This window comes from Giraffa tippelskirchi, chromosome 3, assembly GCF_054371585.1.
Source record: "Giraffa tippelskirchi isolate mGirTip1 chromosome 3, T2T-mGirTip1v1.2.pri, whole genome shotgun sequence".
NCBI lineage: Eukaryota > Metazoa > Chordata > Mammalia > Artiodactyla > Giraffidae > Giraffa > Giraffa tippelskirchi.
Window position 1 is genome coordinate 154,125,462 of NC_137277.1, and position 12,688 is coordinate 154,138,149.

At 35.3% G+C, this 12,688-nt stretch overlaps 1 protein-coding gene across 15 annotated transcripts in view; it reads left to right on the forward strand.

Annotated features, from left to right (window-relative positions):
* The window catches only part of CREB1 (cAMP responsive element binding protein 1), a 52,733-nt gene extending 40,382 nt beyond the window's left edge, over window positions 1–12,351 (forward strand). For 6 of the 15 annotated variants that reach the window (XM_081578149.1, XM_081578153.1, XM_081578155.1 and 3 more), the window contains 2 exons: window positions 1,212–1,362; window positions 9,513–12,351. In XM_081578149.1, the coding sequence (XP_081434275.1) occupies window positions 1,212–1,362; window positions 9,513–9,657 (296 nt within the window). In that variant the 3' untranslated portion in view covers window positions 9,658–12,351. Of the gene's footprint in view, window positions 1–314; window positions 900–1,211; window positions 2,373–4,842; window positions 5,009–9,512 lie in introns of those variants that run through there. The other 9 variants (XR_014079066.1, XR_014079069.1, XR_014079067.1 and 6 more) reach the window with 5 other exon arrangements.
* Window positions 12,352–12,688: the final 337 nt, after the last annotated feature.

Below are 12,688 nucleotides of genomic sequence, written 5' to 3' on the forward strand. Positions count from 1 at the left end.
TTTTTCTTTGAATTCATTGCATATTTTAAGAATGATTTATGCCAGATTTAAAATTTGCATATTAAGGAAATAATAAATGTTTCTAAAAATATTTTCATTAATAGTATGTTTTATCTTTATTAGGTAATGACAGATATGCCCCTTCACCATGGATGATTAATTTTCAATAATTCTAAAACCAGCTAAAGAATCATAATTTATTTAAAGGGCCCTAATGTACTTACAGAATATTTTGTTACTAAACAAATAATATTTGAAGAAGATAATATTTTGCTTATTAATGGGAGTAAAACACCTTTTCACTTTACATGCAGGTACTCAAAAATTGTAAAGCAGGATGTCAGTGAATTTGAATTCTGAACGTCAGTTTGAAGATGGTAACACATTTAGTATATACATCTTTTCCACTCAAACTACACATTTTAATTGATATTAATAACAGATATGGATGATTTTTAAAGAGTTTCAAATTCTCTCGGATAATGTTAGGTTTCTTATTCCTAGGAGGGCATATTTACTCTTAAGCTGTTTTTAGAAAGAGACTTTTTTATTTCACAAATGATGAATCATTTAATTATAAAAATAAAACTTCAATTTATTTAGCCATTATCATTTACATTAAAACAGTGCTAACAGGTAATATAACTGGTATCAAGTGATACACTTTTTCATCCTTTCAGTTTTGTTGCAATTAGGAATTTATAATAGTTGACCATAATGCTTTATTTTCTCTTCCATTTTGCTATTTTATGAAAAGTCATGGTCGTTTTTATGTCGTGGCAAGAGTCTACTTGAAATTTTTTAATATGAATTTACCAATATCAAAGGAAGACATTGAGGACTATACTCTGTCTAGGAAGATCATCCAAGCTGTGCCCTACTTACCTTTTAGATTTAAGGTTGGTAAACGTGTTAACAACAGAGCAGAACTATGTTCCAATGAAAGATAAATGTAAGATCCAGCAGACATAAGTCATGAAGATCTTTTTTCATCCAAGTGCCTATACTAATAAATACACTAAATTGGGAATTATTTCTGAGTAATGAATGACCCAAAGAGTGCTGCTGATTCTCAACATTTTAGTCAGAATCATCTATTGCTTTTTTTACTTTTAATCCAAAATATATGTTCAGATTGATAATTGACCCATAGTTTTACCAAGTCACAGTGCTTCAGTGTCTCACACCATGCTCACTGTTTCTCTTTTCAGCTGCCTCTGGAGATGTACAGACATACCAGATTCGAACAGCACCCACTAGCACCATTGCCCCTGGAGTTGTTATGGCGTCTTCCCCAGCACTTCCTACACAGCCTGCTGAAGAAGCTGCACGAAAGAGAGAGGTCCGCCTCATGAAGAACAGGTACCTACGTTGCGTTTACTTAGATTGTTGTAGGTCAAGTATAACTTCAGATTCTGCTAGATGTATGTCAGTAGGATCTTTGCATTGGGATTTTTTTCTGGTAAAATTGATGGATCCTGCTAAAACTTCTTTATTTAATAAGCTGCACTTAATGAGATGGCTAATGGTCAGTCTTTGATGATTTGTTTTCTTTCATGCAGTTTCTCCGTGAGAGAGATAATGCACAACTTTGCTATATTTTCACTATTGCTTCAGCCAGCCGACTCAGTTATTTAAAAATTGTTTCTTGTCACAAGTAGTATCATTAAGAAAATTAAGAATTTTGTGTGTGTGTGTAAATGCTAAGCTTTATTTACATTAAACATATTTGTAATAAGATAAATGTATGATGGCTAGTCCAAGTTTTAATGCATATTAAACACCTAAATAAAGATTTTTCAAAAAATAGATTAATTCTGAGAATATCTTATTGACAAAAATCTTATAATATAGCGAGTCTTCAACAATGAACATGCTAGATGTCAAAAATTTATTAAACATGGGAAAGTTATTTCCCTAAAGTAAATTCATAGCTATAAATAGCTTTGTCATTAAAAAAGAAAAGCAGAATAAAAAATTTTATTTACTTGTATTTACCCTAGTATTTTGGGAGAAGGCACTGGCGACCTACTCCAGTACTCTTGCCTGGAAAATCCCATGGACAGAGGAGCCTGGTAGGCTGCAGTTCATGGGGTCGCTAAGAGTTGGACACGACTGAGCGACTTCACTTTCACTTTTCACTTTCATGCATTGGAGAAGGAAATGGCAACCCACTCCAGTGTTCTTGCCTGGAGAGTCCCAGGGACGGAGGAGCCTGGTGGGCTGCCGTCTATGGGTCACACAGAGTCGGACACGACTGAAGTGATTTAGCAGCAGCAACCCTAGTATTTTTATGTATTTAGCTTAGGATTTAAATATTTACCTTAAGATATGGAAGTTACCTAAGACAAACCAAAGAAAAGGAAAATAAAGATATTAAAAGTTTTTAACATTGAAAATATTCCTCTGCCTTTCACCCCAAGATTCTTCACATGCTGTGATGAAGTGAAGGAAACATGCAAGTTGAATTTAGAGGATCTAGATTCAAATCCTGGATCTACCCTTTTTGCTGTGACTTCAGAACATAACCTCCTAAACCTCAGTTTTCTGGCGTTTTTACAAAGGATCTGTTGTAAAATAGGATCCCACTACCCACCCAGTGAGGGCTTCCCTGGTGGCTCAGAGGGTAAAGCATCTGCCTGCAATGCAGGAGACCCGGCTTCGATTCCTGGGTCAGGAAGATCCCCTCTGGAGAAGGAAATGGCAACCCACTCCAGTACCCTTGCCTGGAAAATCCCATGGACGGAGAAGCCTGGTGTAGGCTACAGTCCATGTGGTCGCAAAGAGTTGGACACGACTGAGCAACTTCACTTTCTTTCTTACCCACCCAGAGGGTTGTTCTGTGGGTCAAATAAGATAATTCCTTTGAAAGCACTTTGTAACTGCAGTGCTCTATTGAAACATCTGTTTTTCTGCAATTTCATTTTTCAGCTCAGATCAGCCTCTTTCATTCCTAAAATATTCCTAGCTATTACAGAATGTTAGTAAATTACATCTAGACTATGAGAAATGGCAGTTTTTTTCTGGGTTATTAGGAAAAGAGTTGGAAACAAGCTGGGTAACTTATTTGTGCTCCATCAATCTGTGATTTTCTGTAAGTATTTAAGTTAGAATAATAAGCAGAAACATAAAAGCTGTGTTCATATTTAAATGTATTTAAAAATATAAACTGTTTAAACTTTTTCAGTTTTAAATGTTTGTAAGGAAATGTTTAACCCTTTTTAAAATTAGAAGCAAGTCTGATTAGAAGTCTCATGTAAAGGCTAGGTTAAAAAATTTAAGATAACAGTATTTACTAAAGAAACCAGTTCTCAACAGACACAGCAGTCAGATAAAAAATAAATCTCTTGATTATGAAAACATCAGAAGGACTTCAGATTATGTCTGTGTAGTCTGCCTCTGTAGAACAGAAACACTTAAAAATTAGGTGAGGAGGCAGCATTATGGCTTCTTGTCTGCTCTGGTGTACAGAGAGCAAGCTGCCCATTTATAAAAGCAAATTAATTTGATTGGCATACCAAATTTTCCTTTTTCTCTATTCATTTGATACATGATTTCCCCCCCACACAACCACCCACAAACACACACACCCCCCAGGTTGGGGACAGAGCACACAGCTACAGCTCCTAACACCCTCTGCTTGCCTGAGATACTCAGGGAAGCTGCCTAACTTACTCTGAGCTCTTTAATAAAACACTTTGGCTTAGATTTAATTTCACTCTAAGGAAACGTCCCATTGACTGCTATAGCTCCCTTTTCCCTTTATTCCCAGATTACTGCTGCTGCTACTTTTTCAACTTTCATTCACTAGAATTTGCCTTCTGTGCCCACCATACCACTCCTATGTCTACAAAAACGTACAGATCCCCTTCCATTTGTCACATCTAGTATTCTCTCTTCATTTCATTTTACCTTTATGGGAGTATTTGACACTTCTAACTGCTCATTTCTCTAAGCTCTTCTTTGGCTTATTCACCTGGTTTTCTGCCTACTTTTCAGATTTTCCCTTGAAACTTTCATGCCTACCTATATTTCAGGCATCACCTTTATGTTGATACAACTTAATTATATACTGGTTTTGACCTTTCCCTTGAGGTATTATTTATTTAGGTACCAGTATATGTTAGACACAGTACTTTGTTTCTTTATATATTTCATTAGTTCTGCCCACAGTAAGAAAGAAGCTTATCTCCACTTTACAGTAAGCAGGTAAATATTTTGCCAGAGGTCACACCTTTTAAGAAATGGGTAGAACTGGGATATGAGCCTGGATCTGGCACCAGAACTTGTGCACATGCTACCTCTCAGGTTCCAGCATGCAACTGTCATCGCCTGCTCTGCCGCTCAAACTGGAACACATGGTGGCAGTGTGCTGGAGGTATGTAGGGCCACGAAGCAAACATGGGAGCTTTCCTTGAATATTTATTTTGCTCAAAAATTTGACAGAAACAAACATTTTAAAGGTAAAACTAAAGATTCAAAACTAAAGGTAAAAATAAATTCATACCAACAGTAGTTGCTTTGGATTGTGCCCCCATCCTTAGTTTTCTCTGATATTATGATTACTTAGGTGGAAAAGTTAGAGAATCAGTCTTCTCCTGAACGTACTCACTAGGATAGATGCCCCTTATGCACCTCAAACAAAGGCTGTCCTCTAAACTTGGATAAGGAAAAGTTGTGATTCCTCAAATTCTATAACACTCAAATTGCCATATACTCAAAAATAAAGTGGTAAATGTTCTAAAAGTATAGATGGTTACATTAATTTGTGTTGCTACAGTAACAAAAAAATCAGTGACTTAGAAACAAAAATCTCTTCCTCACTTACTTACATTTTGGCAGCTGCAAGTCATATGCTATGGCTCTCCTCCACATGCTCCCAGCCAAAGGAGGAGCATCTCTTTGAGGCCTGTCCTTGTAGCAAAGGGAAAGGGGCAATGCTTTTTGAAGCATCTGCTTGATTGTGGTGAACATCACGTCCAGTCAAGTACCACTGGCGAAAGCACAGGTGAGGACAAGCCCAACATCAGTGAAATGGGGATGTATATTCTTCCCACAGGGAGGGAGGAGTAAAAAATTATGGAAGCAATGCAACGCCTGTCTTGTAATTTTAGAATGCAGGAAGAATTTAACAGGTTTCATAAAAGTAGAAGTCATAAAGGAAAAGGTTAAGTAGGTTTGACAATACCTATGATTAGCCAAAGAAAAGATAAACTAGCAAAGCAAACAAACTAGAAACCTTATAACATATAAAGTCAGAAGACTGATAAGTTAAGGGTATGTAATAGGTAGATTTAAAGACAATGAATTAGAAGTGGGGTTTAAAAAAATCGAAACTTCAAACCAAGTAAAGTGTGTGCTATGTCAGTGAAGGTACATCTGTTCAACTTCCCTGATAGCTCAGCTGGTAAAGAACCTGCCTGCAAAGCAGGAGGCCCTGGTTCAATTTCTGGGTCAGGAAAATCCCCTGGAGAAGGGATAGACTACCCACTCCAGTATTCTTGGGCTTTCCCAGGTGGCTCAGACCGTAAAGAATCCATCCACAGTGTGGGAGTCCTGGGTTCAGTCCCTGGGTTTGAAAGATCCCCTGGAGAAGGGAACAGCTACTCACTCCGGTATTCTTGCCTGGAGAATTCCATGGACAGAGGAGCCTGGCAGGCTGCAGACCATGGGGTTGCAAAGAGTCGGACACGACTGAGCAGCTTTGACTTTCACTTTTTCATTCAACTATATAAAACCAACCATTAATAATGAAGATTTGTTTCTGTTGAGATGGGAAGATGCTCAGAGTGGAAAAGAGCAGGTTACCAATATATATATATATTATAATCCCATTTTTATTTATTTTTATTACAGAAGATAAACGTGCTCATTATAAGCATATTAGAAAACATAAGCTAAAATATTTAATCACCACTAATGTGCCACCCAAAATGTTAACATTCTGGAGTGTAATTTTTTTCCCCTAGTATACATGTGCAATGATAAATAACATATTTTTAGTATAGTTTTTAATTTTTAATTTTGAAATAATTTTAGCTTATGGGAACAGTTAAAAAAACATTTTAGTATAGAGTTCTAGATACTCTATCAACCTTCTCAACCTTCTTACAATTTAGCATGTTATATAACCAGTCTGTGTTTCTTTAAAGCTAAAGAAATTAACATTCTGTCATATACTATGGATGGTAATTAACATAGTAATTTTAGACTTCCCTGGTGGCTAAGACTGTAAAGCGTCTGCCTACAATGCGGGAGACCAGGGTTCCGTCCTTGGGTCGGGAAGATCTCCTGGAGAAGGAAATGGCAACCCACTCCAGTATTCTTGCCTGGAAAATCCCATGGATTGAGGAACCTGGTAGGCTACAGTCCATGGAGTCACAAAGAGTCGGACACGACTGAGCGACTTCTCTTTCTTTCTTTTTTATCATGGTGTAATACCATTAACTGAACTATCCATTTTATTTGAATTTCCTCAGTTATTCCACTTTTCTCTTCAAAATCCAATCTGGGTTACTACATTGCATTTACTTATTGTGGTCCCTCATCTCCTCCAGTCTATGACCGTTTTTTTCCTTGTCTTTTGTGGCCTTGCCACTTTTGAAGAGTAATAATTAAGTTTCTTCCAGAATATCCCTCACTTTGGACCTGTGTGATGTTTTATGATTAGGTGAAGGTAATGAATTTGGGGGAAGAATCCCACAGAGGTGTAGTCTGCCCCTTCTTGTCACTTATCAGGAAGCACATACTAGCATGATTCATTCCTGACGATTACTTTGATCACTTGGTTAAAGTGCTGTCCAACTGCTCCACTACATTTATTTTTCTCTTTTTACACCCTATTCCTTACAAGCAAGTCACTACATTCAGCCCACACTGAAATGGAGGATTATTAAATGCCGCCTCCTGGAACAGAGAGTATCAAAGAATTTGTGGTTATAGGTGAAAACTAACACAGTAATTGGTGTGTTTTCGCAAAGATACTTGGAGACTATGCAGATATGTTATTTCTCTTTCAGGTATTCCCCACTAATTTTAGTATTCACAGGGAGATCTTTCCTGCAGTGATTATTACTATGATATTCTAATGAGGATTTTGTTTCCCCATCCCTTCTGCAATTATTAACTGGAATTCTTTAATGAAAATCTGTCTCTTCCCCATGTATTTATTATTTATATCAGTATGAACTTACAGATATTTACCTTATTCTTTGGGCTGTAATTCAATATTACTTAAGTGTGATATTGTTTAATTTTCTTGAAACACATCTTTATTTTCTGACACTACATTATCCAGGTTCAACTTCTCATCTTATGGTTTTCCCTGCCTTAGCTTTGAAATCAGCCATTTCTTCAGTGAGCCCTAGTTTCTTTCATTGGAAAATGGTTTACTTTGACCACTTGGTTAAAGTGCTGTCCAACTGTCCCCCCATTACAGTTATTTTTCTCTTTTTATAAATTTTTCAAAGTGCTCTTTGCTACTGAGGTTTCACAGGCCCTCTTAAAGGACAGAGCTAGGAAATATATACGTGTGTGTGTATACACACTAGCTCATGTATACAAACATCTATAGTTCTATGTATTACTATATACTGTAGTAATTACTATAATAAGTATGTTTTACTAACCCCACTGACTAATCTGTAACCACAGAGTTTATTTTAGCCTTCCCTTCCCCCTTTGCTTATTTGTAACTTTGTTCCCTGAGAGAACCTTGGCTTCCCAATAAAGATGGTTTATTTATGTATTTATTAAATACTAGTATCATATAAAATAGTTTTATAATTGCTAACTTATACCCCTGTGAGAAACAAAGTTAGAATACAACATTTATGTACAATTCTTTTTTTTCTTTGCTTATAACCTTAAAGTACTAGTGAAGGCACTGTTTTCAAAGTTACTTAGCTGTGCTTCTTTTTTCTCCACACCTTTCAGTGAGGTGGGTGGTGGTGGTGGTTTAATTGCTAAATTCTGTCCGACTCTTTGCAACCCCATGGACTATAGCCCGCCAGGATCCTCTGTCCATGGAATTTCCCAGGCAAAAATACTGGAGTGGGTTGCCATTTCCTCTTCCAGGGGATCTTCTCGACCCAGGGATCAAACCTGCATCTCTGGCTTCGCAGGTTCTTTACCACTGAGCCACCTGGGAAGCCCTCAGTGAGGTTATGTCATACATTTACAGTAACGTTAGATTTGTCAACATGTTCATTCAATTCTGGGATTACCTGACAATCTTGTTTTCTGTTTTTAAGTTGTCATTACTTTACTCTTTGTGCTGTATGGTTCTATGGCGTCTGACACACAGGTATTATGTCTACCACCACAGTGCCGTACAGTACATTTATACCATGCTAAAAAGAATTCCCAGTGATAACTCTTGATGGTCAGCCTCTACCCTTTTCCCCAGCTCCTGGAAACCACTGAACTGTTTTCCATCTTCTTCCGTCTTTTCCAGAATCTCCTATAAATGTAACGTTTTGGATCTGACTTCTCTCACTTAGCACAATGCATTTAAGATTCATTGTTAGTGGTGTATGAATCAGGTAGTTGGTTTTATCCCTGGTATTCTATGGATGTGGTTATCCATTCACCTTAAAGTTTATCTTCGTTTCCAGTTTTGAAGGATTATGAATAAAGTTACGATGAACAGTTAGATACAGGTTTTTATATGAACTTTCAATTCACTTGAGTAAATATCTAGGAGTGGCCTGGATGGATGAAATGGTAAGTATACATTTAATTTTATAAGAAACTGCCAAACTGTTCTGCAGATACCATTTGCCTTTCTACCAGCAATGTATGAAAGTTCCAAGTGCTCTGTATCAAGTGTTAACAACTATATTTTACATTTAAGTCTCTGATCCCTTTTGAATTAATTTTTGTAAGGTGTGAAGTGTGTTCAGGTTCATCTTTCTGTATCAACTGTTTATTCTAGCACCATTTGTTAAAAAAAATTATTCTTTCTTTGTGGAATTGCCCTTGTACTTTTGTTAAAATGTAATTGACCATATTTGTATAGGCTTGTTTCTGGGGTGTCTGGCTTGCTTCATTGTTTTGTGTATCTGCCCTTTTGCCCATCCAGTCCATTGGGAGAATCTTTTCATTCTTTTCTGTTCTTAAAAATACTCAGAAATTTTTGAGACGCTTTAAGAGGCACTCTCCAAGCTAAAGAGTTCTTTAAATTTTTTATTTAAAGCTCATTTGAACTTTGTATTCTACTTCAAAATACAGTAATTTTTATTTTCATGTGAGAACGCTTGCTACCCTTCTGCCCCATCAATTAAAATTGGTGCTTCAGAACAGTTTTTTTTTTAATCAGTTTTCTATGGTATGTTGAAAATTTTACATTAGGCAAATTCCAAGTCATTCTCTATTTTTTTCAAATGCCTAATCTATAATATATTAAAATGTTTGTTGCTTTGAGCCAGATCTTTTTTTTTTAATGTATTCTATCTAAAACAAAATAAGGGATGCAGAAATGTTGCATAATTTTTCCTGTCTTTTGCTTATAGGGAAGCAGCACGAGAGTGTCGTAGAAAGAAGAAAGAATATGTGAAATGTCTAGAAAACAGAGTGGCAGTGCTTGAAAATCAAAACAAGACACTGATTGAGGAGCTAAAAGCACTTAAGGACCTTTACTGCCACAAGTCAGATTAATTTGGGATTTAAATTTTCACCTATTATGGTGGGAAAAGGACTGGCTTGGCCACAACCAGAAAGACGAAATAAACATTTTATTTTCTAAACATTTCTTTTTTTCTATGCGCAAAACTGCCTGAAAGCAACTACAGAATTTCATTCATTTGTGCTTTTGCATTAAACTGTGAATGCTCCAACACCTGCCTCCACTTCTCCCCTCAAGAAATTTTCAGCACCAGGAATCATGAAGAGACTTCTGCTTTTTATCCCCTGCCCTCTTCAAGAAGTAATAATTTGTTCACTTGTAAATTGATGGGGGAAATGAGGAAAAGAAAATCTTTTTTTAAATGATTTCGAGGTTTGTGCTGAGCTCCTTGATTGCCTTAGGGACAGAATTACCCCAGCTTCTTGAGTTGATGTAATGTTTGGGCCGCATGCTTAAAGTAAGTAAGGTGCAATGAAGAAGTGTTGATTGCCAAATTGACATGTTTTCACATTTCCATTGTGAATTATGTAAAATCGTTAAAGAGACATACCCTGTGAGAAAAGAATTTTAGGATGGTGTTGAAGAAATTAACAATGAATTCAGAGTGCTTTCAAAATGTACATTCTCTTCAATACTGAACATTTGTCCTTGGTTCTTAAAAATATTCTGTATTAACCATAGCTCTTCGATAGGGCAGTTGTTGCTTCTTAATTCAGTTCTGTATGTGTTCAACATTTTTGAATACATTAAAAGAAGTAACCAACTGAATGAAAAAGCATGGTATTTGATTTTAAATTAAATCAAAGTAAGTAAAATTACAAAGCTTCATTTAGTTTAGTACTAAATTTTTAGTACAAAGATGCTCATTAGTAAACCAGTTCCTTGAGTTATATAACAAGGTTTTTAAGTAAATGTTTTTGTCATCACCTTCAAACATATTTACATTGTCACACATTTACTTAAAAAGGTTTTTCTAAGTAAACTGCTCCCCTTTGCACTTATACCACCAACAGGAAAGCCTTCAAAATGTTGAAGCAAAGTGATATATTTGTTTATAAAATGTTGTGTGTTGTAGAAAAATACTGATTTTAAATTGTTTCCATATTAACATACTTTAACAGTTTAGCGAATTTTTTAATGAAAGAAGTTATAAGGATATAGTTTAAAAGTACAGTATTAGATATACACAAGGAAAATAATTTTCTTCAGACTTATTTGAATGACTGCTGTACTACAATATTTGAATTGTCATTCTTGCAAGACCTTTTTTTGTTGTTTTCTTCCAAAAGGGATAGGGATGCTTAGCTTTCCAGTATGCTGTATATCCTGTTATCCTGTAAAGGAGCTACCTGTTTTAACTCCTGACTAGAACCGTCTGTATTTGCATGTATCACACATTGTTTCCAATATGACTTTTAATTATTAATACTCATTTTATTCCCTAAGTCGATAAATTTAAAAGTTACCCTTTAAAAAAATAAGACTGAGATGGATCTGAAAAATTTGAAATTGACATAATGTTAGATTATAATTTTTCATTTGAGAAGGTGTTCTTTTTTTAAGAGTCTAGGATTTAATGTTTTATATTTAGTTATGTCATGGGTTTTTAAAAGTTTGTTAATGTGTTAACAAAATATGCAGATGTGGGTATTAATTATTGAGTCCATTTTGAAAAGACTTTTAATTAATATTTGTAAATGGTATTTTTTTGTTTGTAACAAACCGTTGTCTTTTTTTAAGGATGAACAAAGTTTATGAAGCAGCATCATTCTAAGAATTGAGTGATGTAGTCTTATCTTTGGACAGTTCACCAGATTCTCAAGAAGGCTTTCAAACGACTGTAAATTTTGTTGTTTATCCTGCTGAGCTAACGGTGAAAGTTATAGCATAAAAATTATTTGTATGCCAGCATAGATACACCATTTTCCAAAACTGGTTTGATAGAAACCAAGCAAAATCACAAATCTGTTCACGAACCAGAATTCTTAAATGAGTCAGAATGTCAAAACTGAACATTTTAAAAGTCATAAGCTTTAGAAATGAAAATTGCTTAATATTTAGCAAATGTTTTCAGAAATGAAGGCTTTCTGTTTAATTAGAAAGTTGGTGGTCTCTTAGTCCCTGATAAATCAAGGCAATCACATCCATATTAGCTGGTTGGATTTATAAGTTACTTTGAGGATGACTGCTCTGGTTTGAAGTCAGTTAATGGTGAGGTAAGAAGTATATTCTGTTGCTACATCTGTTTAGATCTTGGAGAGACTTGAAGATTTTCGTTTATACAGAAATTAAGCATCTTTTGTGAAGACTTCTTTTTTTTTTAAGAGAATTGGGGAAAATGTGTGTTTTTAAGCATGCAACTTTGAGAATCTTTGTTAACATAATTTTTAAAAATCTTACAGCCAAGAATATATGTGGCCACATTATAAATGTTTTTTCTCTTCATATTGGCCAAAAGGGAATAAAAATGTCATCATAGGAATCTGTACATATGCTACTGATTTGCCTAGAAAATAGCAAGTTTGGTATTGCTCACTTTGCAAATATAGGGCCATGTGGCACTTTTATCTATAGGACAGATTAACTCTAATAAAAATGAAGTGGGAGGGGTTTATTTTTGATATATTGCTCTTATGAGTTTTTAGGCTTTGATAGTGTTTAACTGAAAAGTGGTTTAGAAAGGGCTAGATCCAATGTGTTCACATTATTAAAAAGAATTGATACCAGATGTAATTTTTAAGTTCATTCTTTTTCAAACTCAAGTACCACATTGGCAACCATAATATTGTCATAGGTGCTCTGTTCATTTAGATATTCTTGGGGGGATGGCATTTGTATAATATATGTGTACATATATATATACATACAGTATATATCTGAGGCTCTGAGAGCTCTTAAGTCAGGAATGCTGAGTATTATAGTATATTGAGGTCAGATGAAATCTTACATTTTTGCGTGATCTGTTGCATCCCTTTTGGTAGTTTCTTGGACTGCATTACTCCAGCACTCATGATGGATTTTTTATCTGCTAATTTTCTTTTTTTTAATTGTTAATTTTCTTTG